Here is a 22011-nt window from a genome sequence, read left to right as displayed (position 1 = left end):
ATGAGTAGTTTCCAGGCCTCTCTCTAAAACACTTTTGATTCATTTCGTGAAATTCGTGGGAAAAACAGATTGTTTAGCATAATGAGTGGCCTATTTGGGGCTGTCTTTTCGATTCTTCTGTTTGGTTAGTATTAATAGCTTTCCTTTTTGGTATGAAGCGCTTAGTGATTCATAATACGTGTGTTTTTGTCCTTTAACAGTACCGAACCTTGCCAGCGATTTTGAAGATTTTGGACCCGATGATCCACAGACAAGATTCGAATTTGGCGCTGTTGTGGTAAGCCCGATCTTAATTTTCTGCTTAGTTTAATTTATCTTTCAATATATATCACCATTTCTAATAACATCGCCGTGACAGAAATTAACTTATTTTTGCATTACCTTATTTCTCTTAGAGCACACACGGTGGGGTATTGTTCTGATATAGATCCTTTGTTGTCCCACAATAAAATATGGATAGTACATTCATTCATGACTATTCATGCAACGTAAATATTGTTATAAGCGTGGGACATATGTAATATCAATATTACACCCAGCTGTAGTAAAACAGTACTACCCCACGAACGTAATTCTTCCGTGCTCAGACAGATAAAGTTTTGGTCGTGTCCTCTGCACATTGCCCTCACTAAAAATATCACAGTCTGGCCTTCTTATTAGGTCAATAATTTAATAAGCGCTTACGTGTACTTATTTGTACCCTGCTGACATGCAATAAGATAGGTCATACATAAATGTAATAATAACCCCTTTAGACGATCAAGATGAATGTTTAATATTTTACTCTGACTTATTATAAGCTAGAATTTACTTAATATTTTACTAGAATTTTGTTTTATTTTTTTATTTTTACTGTGCCTTTCAGTAATGCACAAACTCTGAAGGATTCTGTTTTTCAGTGTACAGGGGCGAATCCAGGATTTTTTTTAAGGAGGGGGTGCACCACTAAGGAATGGCATAACTGACAAGTTGTATTAGAAAACCACAGATCATCTCAGGGGGGGGGGGATGTGCACCCCTTGCACCAACACCCAAGATCTGCCCCTGGTGCAGTCAATCATAATAATTTGTAATGACAATCAATGTATCTTGCAAAAAAGAAACAAACAAAATATTTGAAAATCTACCAATCACAACTTACAGATGTGACCCTTTGAACTCACTATAGTGAACTTCTGTTTCCTGACGGGTTTGCTAAGATGACTGACAGCAGCAAAAAAACACAACCATTGATTGAGCAGGGTTTAATGGGTGTTTTTGAAAGACACAGTAAAATACAATTTATCATAAATTGAAATTCGATTTCAATTTACATGTCAGTGTTTTAACCAAATAAACTCTTTTTCAGGATTCAAAAGTTGAAAATGAAACAGATATTTCCCCCATAGGTAATATATTAAATAGTTTATTGTCTAGTGATTTATCCTTTTTCAATCATGCCTTAATTCTATTATCGTTTGTCTTTCCATAACAATGAAAATAATAAAAATATTCTGTAAAATGTGCATAATGGACAGCGTGCTCTATTGAAGGATAAGTACAAACTAAGACATAATTAATTTTTGTTATTTTCAATTATCTAAAGTAAGGCACTAAGTCGGTGTTAGTTTTAAAGACATTCCATAAAATTTGAAAATACTTGTATTGTTGTTATTTTTCAAGTAAAACTTAATATTAGGTGCTACCGGTACTTCTTCATTTCAGGCAGTTATAAAAAATTCATTATACAATTGTGTATAACAAAATTATTGTTCTTGTTGTTTTCTTTAGGATTAAAGGATATAGTAATAATTGTTAGAAGTCAACACAATGCATTTCATGTGAAGAAAGCAAAAGCTCTTAGGCAAGCCCTCACTGAACAGGCAGAAGCAATGGGAGAAAAGGTATAAAGTTTATAAAAGTGGAGAGAGGACATGCAAAACTTAACTATCTTGTTCCAAAACATGAACAATCAGGGCCAAATCTGTACTGCTGGATTCACAGTTCAATGCACTATAACTATTACTATAAGTTACAGCGCGCCCTTCGGATAAACAGCCCTAAAATTTTGCTTGCCCGGAACAGCTCCATGCTAGTCTTAGTTTACTTTTTATAATTTAGTTAGCAGATGACGTGCTTGGGCCCTTTCCCATTGGGCAAGTGAGAAACTGAGAATGAAAAGTTACTTGCCTGGCAGAAAAATCTACCAGCTGCTCTTGACAACTAGGCAGCTCTTTTTTCAAGCACTGGCTATGCAAGGGCCATAAAAACCCAGTTTAGATAAGAGTCTCTAATGGAAAATTCATTGTAAAGTACATGTAGTGCATCAAATACATGTACCATTACAGAACCGATGTATTCCATTCATGTTAATTTTGTTAGGGTCACTTAGAACTTAAGATGATGCATGAGGATTGGGCACCACTGGGTGCATGGACAATTCTTCCCATTATAAACAGGTAAGATTTAAGTTCTGAGTTTCATTTAATATACTACTGTGTATACAAACATACCTTTAAACATTCTGTATTGTACGAAGAAGGACTTTCCAGTGCATACAAGAAATAATTTACAGCAAGGCGCCCAAAAGTGTGACCACTTTTAATTTATTCACATTCTTTCGTGCAGATTTAATCCAATCAGAAGTCAACTGCAAGCTATCCACGACTTTTGATTGGATTAAATCTGCACGAAAGAATGTGAATAAATTAAAAGTGGTCACACTTTTGGGCGCCTTGCTGTAACATGATATGGGCTTTTTTGCATGTTTTTCTTAAAGGCCCTCATTCACCCTTTTACCATCAATTTGTATTAGTAATTTTCCAGTTTTAAGTGTTTTGGGACAAGAGCAAGCTTTTCAAAACAAAAATGAAAGGTTGCAAAGAATATCAGTTGAAGGTGGGACTTTAAGAAACGAATGACATTTTATATTTGTAGCTTGGTTGAAGATTATGGTGACAACAAGAGATGGATATTTTTCTGTGAAGACAAGACCATCATCAACCTGCCAGGACTTGTACAAGTTTTAAATAAATTTGATGCAAGAAAGGTGTGTTGTAAAAAAAATGTTGTCAATAACTTTTGTCTAACTGAAGAATGATGACATTAGCTTTCAAAATTTGTTAAATAAATACATATTTAACTCTGACCACTCTTTTCAAACTGTAAATTTTCAATAAATCATTGGCTAACGTCTTAGGCATGCAATGCTTGCAGAGAGCCCTGTAGCGATGTCAATGAAATTTATAATTATAATTCATTCTCGTTACTAACAAAAGAGCTCTCTGCATGCATTGCATGCCTATGACATTGGCCATTGATTTATTGCCAATTTACAGTTTGAGAAGAGTGGTCAAAGTCCAGGCGCGTAGCTGGGGTTTTTGGAAGGGTGTTCGTATTGACAGGAATATTTATAAGGGGGTTATTAAATACGAGCGCCAAAGGCGCGAGCCTCCAGGGGGGTCTGGTAGCTTATCCCCCAGAATATTTTGAAATCTAGAGGCCCGGAAATGCTATTTTCAGCATTGTGCACGTCAATATTTCAAACTCGATGGAGTGTAAAATAACAGGTATTTTTAGTCATAACAACAATATTTCCGGCGTTTTGTTAACTTGATACATTCATACATACAAACCGGCTTAGTACACTAAACGTTTTACAAAAGCTTGATGTGTGCTGCAAAGGCATCTCAGGGTAAAAAGCTTAAGCCCCCAGCCCCCGGCTCCACCGTCAATGTACTAAAAGCAGCGTCAAAGCGTCAATATGCACTAAATACAACTATCACCTGGGTCCCCCGAAGTTGTGTTCCCCCGCCTTTCGTCTATTGATGTTCCATTTATCAAATCCCGAACGCTTGTTAAGGAAATCTTTTTCAACGACGGGATTATTTTGACTACATATAATACTAGGTCACTAGGATATATTGAGGCCACTTACTTACTCATTCACTACAGGACTATTCGTAAAGCAAACTTAACAATTGCATCATCCTCGGGTGGAGGCCTTGAAATAGATTGACAATTTCGTCCAGATCAACAGGTGTATCATACTTAATATGCTTGAGAAAGAGGGGAGAGCCCTTTCTCTTAACAATGTAATACTTCCCCGATACTTTTACCGGTTTCGTGCAGGTTAATTTAAAAGCTGCAACATTCAAAGTTTGTTTTTCATTCCCCCACTATTTGCCAAAAGCTGAAAATCAACAATTGTGTTTTCATTCCTCCATTATTGACCTCCAAAGGGGGTGCGTTCGAACCCCTCGAACCCCGCCTCCTACGCGCCTGAAGTCAGACATGATTGACGACCTTTTCATCTCTGGAAGGCATCTTGATTTTGAACCAAAATTCTACCAAGGAAAATTATTAAAATGCAAGAAAGAGAGAGAAAGGTTTTATGAAGAAATTTAAGTGAAAGTTCTGGTATACACCTGTAGTAGCCTTTGAAAAACTGCAACAAGAAGGGGTTATCTGCCCTCTGCCCTCTCCCCTCTCCCCTCACCTTTCTCCCCTCTCCCCTCTCCTTCCACCCCCCCCCCCCACCCCACATTCTCTGCCCCCACAAATAAAGAGGAAATTTAATGAGGGTTTTTTCTAGGTGCTACTCTTTCTCCTGAACTGGTCCATCTTGGTCTTAATCAACCTTTCGTTCTATAGTATTTGTTTTGTTTTTTAAGGAAAAAAATGAATCATTCTTACATTTTAAACTCATAGTTTATTCTTTGTTATTCATCATCAGGAGCTGTTTCTTGGACATGCAATACAAGATCAACAGGCAGCAATCATTCATCACTTTGCTTTCTATCAGGATCCATCTCAGTTTTCATTTCCTGATTTTGCAGCTGGCTGGGCTTTGTCTGTCCCATTGCTAAACAGGCAAGTTACAACAACTAAGTAAACTCCCCTTAATTTTTTATAAAAATGTTGGAGCGATCTGTGTTCATAGTTAGAAATTTAAAAACGTTTAAAACAGATCTAAAAAAGTTAAATTGTCTCTAAATTTTTGACCGCCTTCTGCAGTCTTCTTCAGGAAATGACGATTTCACGAGATTCACAGAATTCTAATAAGCTGGGACGATATTGTTTGCTGCCCCCTAGGGAGGCAACCAGTGATGCGTAAACCCTTGGGAAGGGCGCCCTTTCATTTACAGAGTTTTTGTCCAAGAAAGCTAATAGTGCAAGGATTCCAGAAACGATCTTTTGTTCTTGCTGCTTACACCTGTTAAATTTTTTAGTTACTAACTAACATTAAATTTTTCTCCAATGAAAGAAGTTAGGACTCAACCATAGTGATTTATGAGGCCATATACTAAAAGGACCCTAGTCAGGCACGCCTTTGTTTTTGTTTACAAACGAGAGTTTCGGTATTATATTTTACAGGGAGCGTGTCTTAATGAAAGAGATCATTGTAAAACTGTTAATTAAAAGGTAATGAACCAGACTTCCAGTAACACAACTTACAGCAATGCAATAAGATTCCGCTTCACCGAACAATTTTCAAAATTTTGATGACATTGAAAATGGCGGAGCCTGACTAGGGTCCTTTAGCCGTTATTCCCATGGCACAAGATCAAGAAACTTGAACTAGTACTTCTTCTCCTGTTGGGGCTTGCCCATCGCAGTGGAAGTTTCTTGCTTAAGAATGCAACACGAGGATATAACTCAGGGCTTGAGTACGAGAGATCCGATGCTCGCCATTTGATGAAAGCCCAGTTCGAGTTGCCTTTAAAGAATGGCAAAGTTTTTTATTTTCAAAATCAGCCAACCAACGGAAAGTGATTGCGCTTGCTATTTACGTTGTAGATATAAGCCGAGTAATTGTATTTAAAAGGGACTGGAAGCATTGAAGAAACAGACCAACCTTTATTTCATTCGTGTGTCTTTTTTGATCTGGGGAATTAAAGTTGTTAATTTTTGCACAAAAAACATTTCTTAAAGCAACTTTTCAAGCACGGAGAAGAATAATTTAGTATTAAGGCTTTGTACAACATGCTTGTCATCATAAACTGTGTGCGAAGTTTGCTAGAAAAGTAATAAAAAGTTAAACTCTATTGCAAGACTGTTTATACACTTTTTTCAATTCCCCAAACGCTTGCACCGTTTACTTTGGTTTCCATTACTGAGCTCTCCAATGGGCTCCTGGCTCTCTAATTGGTTAATAAAATCGTGCATCGTGCATCACAAAAAGTATGCTGTTTTCTTAACCAATCGGCTGCGAAAAAAAGTGATTTGGCTTACAAACGTTTGCCCGCCAAAAGTCGGATCTATTTTACCCCGAGTTCTGATACAAAAAAGCCTATTTTGAATTTTCTACCTTTTTATTTAGAAAGTGTGAGAAAAAAAGGAGTTTATAGAGAGAAGATATTAGAATAGAAACTTAACAAATAGTCTTTACAGTCGTTGGCTTTGTGAAAACAAATGTAAAAACAATCAAAACTGCAGAGGACAGGCGCTTCCTTGGAATGCAAAATCCCGTCATTGGCGCCTAAAAAGACCTTCGTGTTGTGGGTACGTGTGGTGTAACATGCATTGCAAGTTGTAAACTGTTGTTGCGCGTATTTTAGGTTGCTCAAAGTTGAACTCATGTCTACTTCGCGCAACATGTCGCCGCACTCGCAACACGGAAGGTAATACGCAGGTCGGAAAAAAATGTTGAACAAATGCAAAGGGAACGTTATCGAAACGAAAACGGGAAAAAAAAAACGGGAACGGAACGGAAGGGAACGGTATCGCGCGCGCTTTTGAGCGGCTTCCCTGATAAACAAGACACTACTCATTCATTTGGTTTACTAATCATTTAATTTAATTATTTACAATTCTATGTACAGAAAAATAACTATAATGAATCTTTAAAATAAACGGAAAATAATCACAAATAAAAGAAACAATTTACATCCTTCAATATCTTACATACTTACTTTCTTTTTAACAGACTGGGTAAAAGACTTCAAGCCGATCCTCCCAAGTCGGACTTCACCATCGATGTACAACACGAGGTAACAATTTAAATCTTTACAATATGTACAATAATTATATTACATGTAAATTCAACGAGAAAATAAACTGTCCTTCCTGTTCGTAAGAAGAGAAACCCAACGTCCTTGTCCAGTTTACCGTCAATGTTCATACATGTCGAGTGAAAATACAAAGTCTTTCAACTGTGTTTCATATCATAATGTCGTACAATTACACGTGAATTCAGCGAAAAAATTAAATGTTGTTGAAGAGAGAAAACAAGTTCCTTTTACCTCAGTCAAGTCGTGTCGAGTCGTTATTCTTTTGCGTACTTCTCAGTCAAAAAGTGTTCCAACTGCTTCCATGTAGCGCCGTCTCAGTAGTCAAGTCGAGTCGTTTTGTTTTTGCGTACTTCTCGAAGTCAAAAAGTCGTCCAATTGTTTTCATTTCGTCTACTTGTTGCTTGTGTACTTCGTCACGGCCTTGGTGCCTTCACTGACGGCGTGTTTGGCCAATTCACCGGGTAGAAGCAGTCGTATCGCGGTCTGAATTTCGCGGGAACTAATGGTCGACTTCTTGTTGTACGAAGCGAGTCGAGAAGCTTCTGTTGCAATTCGCTCGAAGATGTCGTTGACGAACGAGTTCATAATGCTCATGGCCTTGCCTGAGATGCCGGTGTCGGGATGAACTTGCTTCAGAACTTTGTAAATGTAGATGAAGTAGCTTTCTCTTCGTCTCCTGCTTCGCTTTCCTTTGTCGCCGCCGCCGCTCTTGACTTTTCCTGCTGCAGCCTTCTCCTCTTTCTTCTTTCCAGAACCTTTTGGCGGCATCTTCTATGTTTCTCTTCTGAACCGGCTTGAAGTTGTTCTACGTGCAGAAATTTTGTCGGTCTCGCAATTTATGGGAAAATTTGTGGTGCCTAATTTGCAAGCGGATCGAAATCTACGCTGTTTCATTGGCCATTTTTGTGGCAAACGTGCTAAGGGCACGGAGAAATCGCACCATCGTGAACAATTGCAGCTTTGCTTGTGTTATTGCATGTCGGTGGTAGTCAAATATCAAAGAACGTAGAAAAAATATTTACGGACTTTGTTTCACAAATACACTGAGGAACATAAACACGATAATTTTCTTTTACCATTCGCCGAATTTAGCAAAGACCGACTTGAGCAATAAGATTTCGAATTCCACTCTTACAAATAACAAGAAATCATTGTTTATTAGCGCGTCAGTGCATAAAGGACGTGGAAAAAGCATAGGAACCTTTTTGCGTTAATAATCGGCTAAATTTTTTACGAAACTTTGAAAATCAAAAACCTTTTAGTTTTGAAAACACTGGGGTTTTAATAGGCTAAGCACAAATATCACAGTATTTCAGTTGCTTACTTCTGTCATTTTTTGTATTCTTGCTTCCAATTTAAGAGATTAAGAACAATAACGTTAACTAAAGTTCTTTTTTTTTCATTTTCAAACTCCTTCCTTATCTCTTATCTAACCGCTTCGCTCGCGCTTGCCTCGGAAGAGAGCATGCTTGCAGGCTATCTTATCTTTTGGGTGGCGTCTTTGAGCCCGCGGTTTTCGGCAGGGTGGTTGTTGGCGACTAGCTGAAAAAATCGGAACTCCTTGGGGTGCTTTTAAGCCGGAGAATTTTCCTAGGTACCCATTATACTCTAGGGTGGAGAGATGCACTGTGAGAGTGAAGTGTCTTACCCAAGCGGGAAAAAGCGGGAACACGACACGGTGACCCCGCCCATTCCTTGAACCCAGACCGCTCGATCCGGAGTACAACACCCCACAAACAAAAAAAAAAAATACAAAATAAAAAGCGCAAATCATTAGACTATCACTACCATGTCTACCACAACTCACTTTTTACATGTCAGAAAACTTCGTTTTCTTGCAGGTTGCAATGTTCATTCGCGACGAGGGCCAAGGCACGCTACTCACTGATGTACCCGAGTTCTGCACTAGCGAACCAACGGACAAGCAGGAATGCGTGACGTCTTTGAAAAGTGGAGGCCCTGATTGCGTGAGTTCAGTAAAAATTCGATTTATGCAGGGAGAGGGGTAGGGCTAGAAGAATGATCGAAGAAGTTGTTAATTAACTATTTTTTTTTACATTGGTGATTATCACTTGAAGAAAGAAATTTAAAAAACTGACTTTCAACCATAGTTTGCCATAGTTTTCACCTTAAAGTGAAACCAAGAAAAAACAAACTCTGTTTACAAACATCTACGCAAATGTGAGCTTTTCCTGCGCACACATTTAAAACTTTGCAATTTACCAGTTATTCAACACTCCACCTTTTAATTCAAGGAACAAAGAATTTTTCTTATTAGCAGTTCACGGTAACACAATTATATTAGAACATGATGACAACTGGAATCTCCTTTTGTAGAAAGAAGATTACCAGATTTAAGATTGCTTTTTCGCACTGCATTGCTAATCAATTTGTTTTATTTTTTCGCAGGGTGAGCTATCTGTAGACAACATTTTCTTTGCTGTCAAGACTACAAAGAAGTACCACAAGGATCGAGGTATACTTCATACATATCGTAACCTAATAGAAGCGCCCTTTCCTAAAGTAAGCCCGCTCGAAGATAAGCTCCCTCACCAAATCTCAGACACAGAAGTCCTTATAATCCTCCCAAATATAAGCCATGGGCTTACATAAAGCCCTTTACTGTTTTCTTTGTTTGTTTCTTTTTATGTCATTACAATATTTCACAGACGTTTACTGTTCATGTGATGATTGTAGAACTTGTTTTCAGTGTTACACATCGGCAGAGTTTCAACGTTTTTAACATACAGTAGTAAAAAAAACAGAAGCCCTAACAGTATCTTATTTACAGTCATGTTTCAGACCATCAAGCTCTTGCAAGTAAATTTTCAAAACGCAGAATTCCTTTCGATAATAAGCCCCATCAAAAAGGAGCCCATCCCCAAAAATTAGCCCACAAAAAAGCTTTTGAACAAATTTGATAAGCTCAGGGCATATCATCGGTGGAATTTTGCGGTAATTTTGTTGTAGTCGAGGTTTCAAGTAAAAACGTTACCAACGCGACTTAGTTTTAAACTAGTTTTACTCCTACATAACGAACAAACGTGCTTCACATTCACCTTTTAGCTATTTGGTTAATTGAGTCGTCGAAAAAGTGTCAAAAATTCGTCAAAAGCGTAAGCGAGTCTCAACTGCGCAGATAGTTTCACTTCATACTCTTTCTCCCCCAAGTCAAGTTATAAAGACATTTGCAAACTTTAAACAATGGCTAGCATCAACCAAGGTTTTTTCCTTACAGTTCCCATTGTACAGAAAACTGTTGGCCAACACGCCAAGCACATCGTGTATTACAGTGAAACAGAAGATCCTTCCATACCAACAGAGAACATAGGAGTCCCAAATACAGAAAGAGGTTTGTTGTTAATTTGCAAAATTTAAGTTATAACATGTTGTTTCAATTTTTTGTCGACTCCTGGTTTTGAAAGAAGGATGATAAACAGCCCCATCTCTTAACTTCCATCAGTCTTATGCTCGAAGTATTACACTGTAATCCTCCTTACAGACTGTAATACATTTCTTTCAATGTTAGTTTTGATTGTTCTAATTGGTGTTAAGCGAAGACTATATCCCCTAATTAATTATTTCCGTTTTTGTCATCTCAGTTTTCTGCTAAACAATTAAAGGGGTTGTATCACGAGCAGGAGCGGATCCAGGATTTCAAAGGAGGGGTGGATGGCAGACCACTAGGGCCTAACCCTAACTCTCCCTCCCACCCTAAGTGACGGCAGATGGCGAAACGTGGCGTAACAACAACCAGACATGAGCGAGAGCTAATTTTTCTTTCTTTATTTATTTTCTATTTCAAATAAAGTGACATTTCGAATTTTTTTTACTGAAAATGGGGGGGTGGATATCAACCCTTTCCAACCCCCCCCCCCTGTATCCCCCCTGACGAGAGAGCACAAAATCTTGGTGACAATGCTCCTTTGATATTTACCGAACCACCGCTAAAACGCCGCATTTCTTTACAAATTCTCGTATTCTTTAAAAAATCCGCTTTAATCTAGTTTGATCTTCCCATATTTTGCGGGCGCTTACTTCCATCACAAAAAGGGAAATTGAAACTCCATCTTTTGGAAACAGCATAGAGTTATTCGGGGTTTTTCGTTGCCATTTTTCCTCTTTCCTTTGCCACAATAGCTTCAGTAAAGAGACACTCGACCCTTAAAAGAGAGAATGCATCCTCTCTTGGTCCTAAGAGTGACCAAAATCAAATTTCTCATCACGTTATCAATACATAAACAAGAGAAAAGGTTAAGAGAATTAAAGGAGCTACGTCACGGACAACACATTTTGAAAAAATTGGCCACGTTTTTCAAATTTTTCGTTCGAGATTTGTCTTAATCTTTATTAGTGGAAACCATTCTTGGTTATTTTCACCTTTTCATTACTCCTTTGTTGTTTTTCTATGTAAGAAAACTATTCTTTTGAGGTTTCCTTCAGTTTGAAAGGAATCAGAAAAATGACTTAATATACCGTGACAATGGGAAATTGACTCGATCTTTTAACAAATTTTCCCAACTAATACTCTAACAAAATGTACATGAAGATCAGTCAGGAGAATTTGTATGTGGATATTGGGACTAAAGGGTTAATCTTGCTCGATTGTCCTTAGGTTTTCAGCTTTTGTTAGGTTTTACTCTGCCTCGTCTTTTAAACGGGTAGAAATGAAGAAAACTCGCTGTTTACCAGTTTTCAACAGCTTTACAGACCTTTACAGCTGAGTTGGTACGTTCTGCGTTCGCGCGTGTATTTGCAAAATTCCTGGATTTTCTCAGCAACTATTCAAGAACACTTTTTACTCGTGTTGCATGCTTACCCACAGTTTACTTGTTTTATTTACAACTTGTTGTGGCAGTATGTACAAGGGAATTAAAAATTATTTAGTTCATTTATATTCATATAAATTTATAACTGCACATAAAAGCTCACTAGCTCACATACACCCAAAAGGCTGGTAAACAGTCCATTTATTAGTTTTGCTCAAACCCCATAAAAGACTGTCAAGAAGACTATATTTCAGCGTTAGTTCGTTAGGCGAAGCGCGACGTGAAAATATCAAGTAGAAATGCATTGGTCGCTGCTTTGTATCTTCCGCTAATTTGAGCGTGGATATTTCGAATGAAAACAAGATAGCGTTCTAGGCTCCCTGTCCCGGCGGCTTCATAATTTTGTCAGTTGAGCATTTTGCACTGGTATTTGCAAAGATCGTGATTTCGCATCTCTTTGACTTTTTTCGACTGCTGAAGAAGCCTCATAACTGCAAAGATCATTTTCAGTTACACTTAATAGAGAAAATGGATATTGATCAGACTACTGAACTAATGTTTGAGAAGGTGCAAGACACCATTTCGCGTCATCCTGAGGAAACGCCCACGGAAATAGAAGCGCCACGTTTCAGTTTTGGAAAATTCCTATTTTACAAGCGAAGGAAAAATTCAATATTCGCATCATCCAAAAAAACACGAGCATTCCAAAGGCTCGTGATGTCAGCTTTGTCGCCATGACAACTGTTGTTGCTTAGCTACAAAAATAAATTAAAACAAAATAAATAAATTTTATGAGAGTAGACGTACTCAAGGCCCTGGAGTAGATTGAAGACACTGTAAATTAAGAAACAAATATTGCTCATAGAACATGAATTTGTAAGGAAACATAATCTTTCCAGTTGTGAAGAACATAAATGTATTCCGAATTCTACCTGGTGGAGGGTGGACTAGGCAGCTATTTACAGCTATTTAAAAATATTCATTAGTTTTTTGGTTTACCAAATGAAGAGTTCACAAGTTTATAACACGTGGTGGAGTTAAAGAAAATGAGATACAACTCGGTTTTCAATCGCGCCAATGGCACACGAAGTTCTCATCACCGAACAAGCTTCAGTTTTCCGTTGCTATTATTTCTAGGTCTGATACGGGATTTATCAGCCTTTGGAAGGTGAAATACCACCGGGGCGCGTGTCTGTATCCCGGGCTTTAAAAGAACCACATAAGAGGCTGTCCTTGGTGTTTCTTACGGCGTGCGGCCTCTGAAGGCTTATAACGTTTCCGCTGTTTATTTAACTGCTCTTTCTCAAGTAAATTTATTCGCTGTCCCTGCAGAATCCCACATGGAAGCGGCAGAAAGTTTCTCTTGTCTCTCAAATCGGATTTCTCGCCTCTGCTGTATCCTGCGTAATTTTGATCGTACATGACATAAGGCAGTCGTTTGGCAGGAACGTCCAAGCCCTGGTAACCAGTTGTTGATGTTGACGACTTCTTTGATTTACCTTGTTCAGGTATAACTCGTTGAACTTGAAGGGAAAAATCGTAGCAATGTATTCTTCGCCTTCTTTTGTTTTCTTCGTTGTTCACTGGGCCATTTCTCAGTGGAATCGGAGGCAATGTTAGCTTTGGTATATCAACAGGTTCGTTGATTTTAACTTGCAGTTTATCCCTAGTATTGCCGCGAATCAACCGTCCTTGGGCCATATTTTTCTTCTTATCCTTTTCTTCCCTTGGGCTTGACGAATTCATCCCTGTAATTGGAATATTCAGGTCACCACCGTAGATTCTCGGTAGCACCAATTTTCCACTATCGCAGCTTAATGTTCGCCGCATTTTAGCAACTTTATGCTGTAGGAATTTCATTGAACTCTTACTCTGTGAGCGTTTGAAACTGTTTTAATAGTTGACAATAGAGACCAATTATATATAGGTCTTTTTTTAGACTAAAAGCGGGCGTATAATCCGTCTACGCGCTTGATTCGTCTAGTAACATATCTTCTTTGACAGATAATCCGTCTCTACTTCCAAATTTACATTGTTTAAAGACTTAACCGCCTGTCTACTTCTAAACAGACATCGTCACTTGCTTCTAAACAAACAATCAATATATGTAAACGCGTGACTTTCAGATACTTAACAGTAATCTCTCTGCAGTGATGTGGACAGACAATAGCAGACCTTGTTTTCTTCCGAGAGTAAATCGAATCTTTCACACGCGTCTTAGATGTAAATCTTCCGGAACAATAAATTAGCCTTTTTTCCCTTCTTTTTGTTTCCTTTGCGTATGCCTCCTAGCCTTATTACTTCGATCGATACAAAACCTGGAATCGTTATCTGGGAGAATTTAGGCCCAACTTCAGCAACTTCAAATTTTGTTTTCGAAAATTGTAACCTGTAACTGGTGTCTCTGTTTGAAATTTAAAAAAAGCTTCAAATTTTGGGTGCAAAGACGTTTGCACGTGACACAAAATAGCGGGCGGAACGGAAGACAAATTAAGCGAAAGAAAGCAGCTTAAAAGGTATTAAGTAGACTTCAAAAAGTGAATAATTGTTGCTTTAAATTCCATGAATTTTATATAAAAGAATAAAGAACACTAATAGCAACAAATTCTTCATTTTTGTTTCCTTGTTTTCGATTGTTTCATCGCTTACTCTCGCTATGAAAGTTTTGCTCTCGCAGAATGCTCGGGTTTGCGGTTACCGTGATGTGTGGCGACTACATTTGAAAGCTAGATGTTTTTCAACTAAAGCAGTGGCAATGACCAGGGTGACCTTGGATTGGAAAGGAGCAATTAGCACGCTTGTAGACGTAACACCGATACGTCCAGACATACATCTGATCGTAGCGATATCTTTGACCTTGTAGTCGCTGAAATAGCATAGACTACCTACAAACCGGACTTTGGCGAAGTAATTGCGCCTTTGACTTTGACAGAGAAGAAAAAAATCTACGTAAAATGTGAATGTAATTCCAAGGATTTAAGAAACAGGAAGGAAATCACTTTTTGTTGTGGCAATAATAAGAAAAGAAAACATTAAAACAAAGCTGTTAATGTACCTTTGTAAGCTATGGGATAATTTCAAAACAATTGCACTCTTTTTTTGTGACAATGGAATTTGCTATGGGGCGAACTAGCATATTGTGGTAAATTTGAACAAGATTCGCACAACATTCAGCCCTTTTACAATTAAAAAGGGGCAGTGGTGTATTTAAAATGACCAGCAAGGGTTAAAATAAACATTTACCCTATTTTAATTGGTTATAGTTAACCAAAGGCGCGGCGTTTTTTTTTCTCTTTTTTTTAGCTTAGCCTTGTAGACTTCGTCTTAATTAATAAAATGCGCTAAGCGGTTTCAGGTTAACAAGACAGAAGGCGGAAATTTATTTATGTTTGCAGTCAATGAATTAATTAACTATAATAAAAAAAAAGTTTCGTTCTCGCATCGTTGTAATTGAAGATATTTACCGCTTACTTGTTAGAGACTCTTGTTAATATTGCGTCCTCAGTTTAAAGCGTCTGTCTCCCTTATTTATGGAACCTGTGCACAATGGCAACCTCAAAACGGTCGATAGGCCAGTTTTGGGTTATTCTTTATAATAGTTAATTGCGTTTGCTTTGGTTTTGCATTACTACGCTTAGTGATTGGCTTAAAAATTTCGCGCCACTTTCTCAGCCAATCAGGAGTTAAACCAAAACCAATCGTGACTCGCTCGCGCACGTTTTCCCGCGCTTCGTGCCGGCTACATGTATTTACTCCAAGTTTTGATTGGTTCACTGCGTTGTCTGGGTCCTTTGTGATTGGCCAGAGTAATTACTTTGGTTTTAGTTTTACGATACTCAATTAAAAACTGCTCTAACGAAAAAATGCCTGATCAATCAGCAGCCTCGGACAGCTGATTACACCATTTTTTACGTCTCGCCAGGTTTTAATGTTACTACATTAGGATCTTTCTACTCCATTGGGACACCTCTCATCGATGCGAATTATTTTACTTTACTCAGCTGTTGTCCTTTAGGGGAACACTGAGTCATGGTCCCATGAAGTGACCCTGAAGTGTGGTCTAGTAACGGAACACCATGTCGCGGTCTAGAAACGGACATCAAGTCACGGCCCCACAAGGGCACTTTGACCAAGCCTGTTCGGTCAAGATGGCGGGATATTGGCCAAGTTCTTTTTTTTCGTGTTTATGGACCGAACAAGTTTGGTCAAAGTGGTCAAGTAAGGATTAATTTTCTGGGCAATAATGTCATGAATTAAGAACTGGAATGATTTTCTTTATTATAACCTGAAGGAAGCCAGTTCAAGTCACCAACGACCGCACGAACGTCTTTGTCGCGATTGGATTAAACGATAAATTGATTGACAAGTTTGAAGAATGAAAATGATTTTCTTCGCGCAACATTTCATTGCGAGACCCGGTGGCAACAAATTTGCGGGAAAATCACTGGCAATCCGGCCCATCTTGCCTGCTCGGGTAGCCAAACATAAAACGCTGGGTTTACCTCATCGTGCCCGCTCGAGGAGCCAGCCATATTATAAAAGTTTGTAAGAGGGACAAAGTCTCATCGCTGCTCGTAATAAAAGTAATATGAATCCTTATTTCAGGACACTGTGCCAAGCTCCAGGCCATCATTAACAGATCAGCCACTGACCCAAGAGCAGCGGACAAACCCTGGCTAGTGATTCTTGATGACGATACAATAATGAGGTAACTTACAGACAATAAGAATAAATAAGCCTGTCTCTAGAACTACAGTTTCCGCAGAGTATTTCCACTCTTCCTGGATGGCATATTAGACAATCACAAATTATCCCAAGCTATATTTACCAAAACCAATGCAATATATCATGGCTAGTTTTTAATATCTACCGTGAATCTGCGCCAGCAATTTGCCAATACCCATTCCTACAGAAAGAGGCACTGTGATCTCGCTCAAAAACACAAGAAGACAATGGTCAACTCGAGTGTGACTCGTTGAAATATAGGCCACCTTGCCACCGCGCCTCCGACAGCATTGTATACCCTCAACGAGGAGATAACGAGGAGAGAATGTTTTTGAATTGATGGTTAATTTGATTTGCGATCAAATACTTTAGAGCAACTGTGTTGCGTTATATTACGAATCTATTGGTAATGTTACTTTCTTTGAAATCGAGGAAAGGATGGGAAGGATGTTGTTGTTGCAAGTTCACTTAGGTAGAAAAAAACACAACGAGGTGATAATAAGCCCAGCAAAAACAAGAATGGTTAGAACTGGGGAAGATTTTGGACAGATTGCAAACGACGACCTTTTCAGATTTAGGCGAAATTTTTCAACATGCGATCCGTGAGGTGCGTGAAAGGGTAATGTAGAAACTGGTACTTGCCTATTTTTTTTTTCATAGGGAATATAAGATTTAGGCCTTACTGAGAATTGGAATTAAAATGGAATGGGACGGGGAATTGGTCAAAGAATAGGCTGGGATTTGGGCAAGATTAAGGCTGGCAAATGGGATTAATACCCCTCCCCCTTAAGGACCCTCTATATAAATTATTGCTCAAGTTGAGTAGCCATGAGGGTTTATAATTCATCTAAAAGGGTTTAGAAGTTTACTTTGTTTAAACCCCTTTTTTTTTCCCACAGCGTGCCTCGATTGCAAAAGTTGTTAGCGTGCTATGATCCAAAGGAAGTGACACTCCTTGGTGAGCGGTATGGTTACGGACTAACGGGAGGGTATGGGTACGAGTACATCACTGGGGGAGGAAGGTAAGTCTAGATGGTGCGCTATTATCGCTTATTAGCTTTTTTCTCTAACCATGATGCATGTGCCTAAATTACTTGAATGCATTCTTTTAAGTGATTTTGCTTTAGGGGGAATCCACCTGAAGGCCGTTTTTTTGCCGCTTAACATGGGCTTTAACCAAAATATCTCGTTCGCGTTTCAAGGAATCCAAAAACGCTTCGCTCCTCTCATCTATCTATATTTTGCGGCGTTTTATACATTTTTGAGGATGTTGGGAACACTAGGAGATAGTTTTTCTCAAAGGATTAGGAAAATTTAGAAAAATAAGAAATGTTGAAAATAAAATGTGATTTTAAAATTAGAATTTGAAGTTAAAGTGCATATAAAGTAAAAAAATAATTGCTGTTTATTTTAAAGGCTTTTCAAAATAAAGAAGAATGGCGTTTTCCTTTTTGCAATATCTTTTTTCGTTTTAGAGATATTTACGTTTTTATATTATGCAAATGAGGAAAGTGATGACGTCATTAATTGTTCCACAAAAATGATGAAGCATTGCATTAAGAATATCTCTTGGAATATTTGAGCTGTGTTCTTCAAACTTGGCACGATTAATGTACACCACAAAAGACACAAAATGACACCTGTCGTACCGTTGCCATGGCAACTGTTTTGCTGCAACCTGTAGTGCTCTTGCTTGGGGGTTCAACTGTCAGGTTGAAATTTTTCTTTCTTCAATTCCTTCTTTAAATTTCATTCAAATTCAGGTAGAACCCCACCTTAATCAGTGTATTGTTGTGTTTCCCAAGCTTTATATTTTCTTTCAAAAAAATCGTGCTTTTTGTTCTAACCATTCGTTCTTAGCCCGTTACCCCACCTAATTTCCTTCGAGTGACTTTTACCGTGCTTGCCAAGGGTCACTGGTCTTCCCGCGCTTCCCACTGGTCACGTGTCCTCCGGCACTGGCCACTGGTTACATGGTTTTATCTTTCGCTTTAAGTTCAAATTGGTTTTCATTGTAATTTGCGAACTTTCTCATCGCAATCACAACCAGTAATTCAATTGGTTTTGTGCTTACGTTAGTTTTAGTTGAACTTTAGTCGTCAGAATAGATAGAATATAATTCACCTTAACGGAGTTGCGCTCGCATTCAGACCGTTTCGGTGAATATCTGTTCGGAAGACCTTTAATAGCTTACGATTTTTGGATTAAAGTGCGATGAAAAGACTGGAGATTTCTACAGCTCACTTTTCATGACATGGGCTAAGTAATGCCTACTGTTTCCTAAAAGAGAAAAATGTCGTTTTGGGCGTGAAAAAAGGCCAGCTACGATTTTCGAGAACGCAACAGCGGCTCGTTAATTCGGGTAATTATATTTCGTTCCCTAAAATTTCCAGAAAGTTGAAAGTTCAGCTAGCGTTTCCGAAAAGATACACTTTTCTAAGCGTTTAAAATATAATAAGGCTTTAAAACGCATGGATAGGACACTTGTAACGTAAAAACGGTGTTCCGACACCTATAGTAAAATTTTCTCGTTGGGTGCCCCTGAACACCACAGGAACGTTCTGATTGTAATTCATAGAGAGAAGCAATTGTCACACTTTTCCCTTTTTTCAGAACTCAATTATTATCTAAGGGCCAACCCTCCTTTGGAATTTCACTGATGTTTGTGTTGTTTCAGTATGATTCTAAGCCGAGCTGGTATTGATGCCCTGCTAAAGAGCGGCTGCAAGTGTTGGGAACCAGACTCTCCCGACGACATGTGGCTGGGGAATTGTTTCCGAAGACTGGGCGTTCCTCTTACGCACAATTCTGCATTTCACCAAGTACGTGAAGCTTTCAGTTTACCGTCTTTTTTCTAGTTAGCGACTTGGAATTGATATTTTAGGTAATTCTGCATGCTGAATATGTTGACGTTATAAAAACCCGTTAAATTGGATCCGACAGAACTCCTGTCGGATCCAATTTAACGGGTGACTAAAATGGACTGCAATATGCAACGCACAGCTGAATTTCCACGAAAATGTGAACTCAGAAATCATCTAGGTTCGTAATGTATCTTAAATTTCTTGCAGCTCTTTTAAATATTTTAAAATGATAGGCAAAAAACAACGAGACTAGCATACCTTAAAGGAGCTACGTGACGGGGACTTCGCAGATTTTGGTCTAAACTGTTCTGAAATTAGTGCTAGGCAACTAAACCTATAAAAAAAATCTAAAGGAAAATATAACCTTCATTTGTGAATAGAAATCAAATTTTGGCTATAAATATCGGTGTTTCAGTTAAAGACGCGTGGAAACAACTTGTAAAGTTTAGCCTTAACTTTTCAAGTTACAATCCATTTCCATCCTAGCCATCCGCAGCCAAAGACGCTTGTTAACAGTTTCAGTGCTCTAATATAGCAATTGTTAATGAAAATGGACAATTATTGTTGGGTTTCCAATGACACAAATATAAATTTTGGCTTTCAAAAATCTGTTACAATCCGTGACAAAGCCTCTTTGAAAAGACATATTATTCATCATCTGAATCCTAAGTCTCCTCTGGGAGAATAGGGCCTTAGACATATTATTAGGCATTATTATTATTAAATTATTTAAGATATTTTACCGTCTCAGTATACTAAGTAAATTCACTTTGCACTTCTTCTTCTTCATTATTTTTTCGTCACCTCTGATTCGGTTTCAGGCCAAGCCAAAGGAATATGTACCTTCACTGCTAGCGCACCAGACCCCCGTGTCTTTCCACAAGCATCAGGATTTGGATCCGCTTGCAGTCTACAAGGAGTATCTCAGTTGATAACAGTGTTATTGGACCAGTAGATGTTACTGTAGATAGGTTATCGTCCCTTCTTTTCTCAAAAAAAAAAACGTGTCTAGAGCGTATATTTAAAGGGGCGCTGTAATAAGTTCTTTATACTATGAGAAACTCAAAAAAATAGGTTTTCATGGCAAAATAAAAGTTTCTGTCTGTCGCCTAACCCAATTAAGTTGGGGGTTTAGCCATGATACACACAAATGTCTCGAAAGAAAAATGCCCTGTGGATTGACCGTGTTCGATCTAATACACACCTATAAGTTGCCACGTATCCAGCGTGGTGACCCGATGGTGTAGTGGATATCACGCCTGACTAGAAACAGGGAGACGCGGGTTCGAATCCTGCTCGGGGCATGTAATTTTTCTTTCATTTCAGAGACGTGTGTCGAAAGCCTTCTGTAATTTATTTACATCTTTCTTTCAGCTAGATTATGCAACAAGAATTTTTGCAAAGTTTCAAAGGACTCCCTACAAAACCAAGAACTTTTCAAACAATCGATATATGAAAATTAAATGTTGTTTGGACCAATCAAACATTACAAAATTGACACGGTTACTTTCAATAGTCATTGGAAAAGTACTCTATTCTAAAGAGGATTTCATTTAATTAATTTATGTCAAGGAAATCATAATCTAAATGTCTTAGAATGTCACAATTGGTCCTTTCAAGGGAAAGTATTTTCACACATAGAAGGTATTTAAGTATTAGGATATAACAATTAAATATTTCTGAGTAACAAAATTCATGTTACAATATTAATTTTTGTTTGTTTGCTTGTTGACTTGTTGTTCTATTGTCTTCGTTGAATTTTAGTTTATAAACTATAGTGCTTCTTCGACGAACAACTGAATCATAAGAAATCAGAAATTAAAAAATTGATTGCTGTTGCTCTATGCTAAAAAGCGGAAAAAGGGGGGAATTGCCACCCGAACACTGAGACACGTGGTTTGCGCGGGGTACAATCAAATTTCAGCGTGGCCATTTGTAATTTTCCTCACGTCTTCACGGTGGGTCGTCACCAAAGCGAATTTCTCTGTGAAGGCCTGGGTTTAAAGCTGCACCGATAGGCCCTGATATCATCGGCTTCTAATTTTAATAGTGGCAGCAGAGATAAGGTTCGCTAGGCGTAATTAAAAATGTCTGAATAAAGTGAAGTGAATTGCCAGGTTGTTTTGTGAAAAGAGAAAAATCTAAAATAAATTTCCAAAGTTAAATTTTTAGGTGACAATTTTTCAATCAAATTCTATACGCAAACTTGTTTGTAGCATCACAACCTTTGTAAACTGTCTTTTTGATCCTCTTAAGAAGACGTGAAAGAAAAACTCTAAAAAGTAATGCGATTATGGACTACAGTTTCTACTGTACTGGTGATACATAGGAAATAAAGCTTATCTCCGAGTTCATCTACCTTTCTATTTCCTATACACCGCGACACATTAACTACTTCAAACAATGTTAAAACTTTGTGAGACAGGCACGATTAACCAGGGCTACCATTATACAAGCTAGATAAAGGTAAGTAACCGAAGACAAGATAAGCGTCTTCGAGTCTACGGACGTCATTAGTCAAATTCATTGACGTTTGATCGCATACTTGCTTAATAATTTGCCTTCGCTTTCGGCGTGGGTGTTTTTTTGAACTTTTTAAAAATAAGTACTTCAACTTAATGTAATGGGAAACGGGAGTTCCTACTTGTCTTTTTTCTTTCC

At 38.2% G+C, this 22011-nt stretch overlaps 3 protein-coding genes across 3 annotated transcripts; 1 reads left to right on the top strand and 2 right to left on the bottom strand.

The window, feature by feature from the left end:
• The first annotated feature begins 20 nt into the window (after nucleotides 1-20).
• On the top strand, nucleotides 21-21693 carry LOC144645347 (beta-1,3-glucosyltransferase-like). Its single transcript, XM_078504895.1, has 15 exons — nucleotides 21-124; nucleotides 201-277; nucleotides 1349-1388; nucleotides 1771-1883; nucleotides 2362-2438; nucleotides 2917-3028; nucleotides 4715-4851; nucleotides 6908-6971; nucleotides 8834-8959; nucleotides 9402-9468; nucleotides 10231-10344; nucleotides 16367-16469; nucleotides 17386-17508; nucleotides 19164-19308; nucleotides 20172-21693. The coding sequence occupies exons 1-15, from the start codon at nucleotides 82-84 to the stop codon at nucleotides 20280-20282; spliced, it is 1452 nt and encodes a 483-aa protein (XP_078361021.1). The 5' UTR covers nucleotides 21-81; the 3' UTR covers nucleotides 20283-21693.
• Nucleotides 7105-7958, bottom strand: LOC144645489 (late histone H2B.L4-like). The gene has a single exon (XM_078505082.1). The coding sequence runs from the start codon at nucleotides 7758-7760 to the stop codon at nucleotides 7383-7385; it is 378 nt and encodes a 125-aa protein (XP_078361208.1). The 5' UTR covers nucleotides 7761-7958; the 3' UTR covers nucleotides 7105-7382.
• LOC144645456 (uncharacterized) lies at nucleotides 11338-13705 on the bottom strand. The gene has a single exon (XM_078505035.1). It carries the CDS (start codon nucleotides 13619-13621, stop codon nucleotides 12968-12970), a length of 654 nt encoding a protein of 217 aa, XP_078361161.1. The 5' UTR covers nucleotides 13622-13705; the 3' UTR covers nucleotides 11338-12967.
• Nucleotides 21694-22011: the final 318 nt, after the last annotated feature.

This window comes from Oculina patagonica, chromosome 3 (genome assembly GCF_052425735.1).
Source record: "Oculina patagonica isolate OP01 chromosome 3, crgOcupat, whole genome shotgun sequence".
In the NCBI taxonomy this organism is placed as follows: domain Eukaryota; kingdom Metazoa; phylum Cnidaria; class Anthozoa; order Scleractinia; family Oculinidae; genus Oculina; species Oculina patagonica.
Note: the sequence above shows the minus strand (reverse complement) of the source record. Positions and strands in the feature narration are given on the sequence as shown.

Excerpts from the sequence above, each read along its gene's own strand:
- LOC144645489 (XM_078505082.1), bottom strand. The coding sequence starts at position 7,760 with ATGCCGCCAAAAGGTTCTGGAAAGAAGAAAGAGGAGAAGGCTGCAGCA.
- LOC144645456 (XM_078505035.1), bottom strand. The coding sequence starts at position 13,621 with ATGAAATTCCTACAGCATAAAGTTGCTAAAATGCGGCGAACATTAAGC.
- LOC144645347 (XM_078504895.1), top strand. The coding sequence starts at position 82 with ATGAGTGGCCTATTTGGGGCTGTCTTTTCGATTCTTCTGTTTG. Across the intron at positions 4,852-6,907 it reads TCTGTCCCATTGCTAAACAG|ACTGGGTAAAAGACTTCAAG; the intron begins GCAAGTTACAAC and ends TCTTTTTAACAG. Across the intron at positions 10,345-16,366 it reads AGTCCCAAATACAGAAAGAG|GACACTGTGCCAAGCTCCAG; the intron begins GTTTGTTGTTAA and ends TCCTTATTTCAG.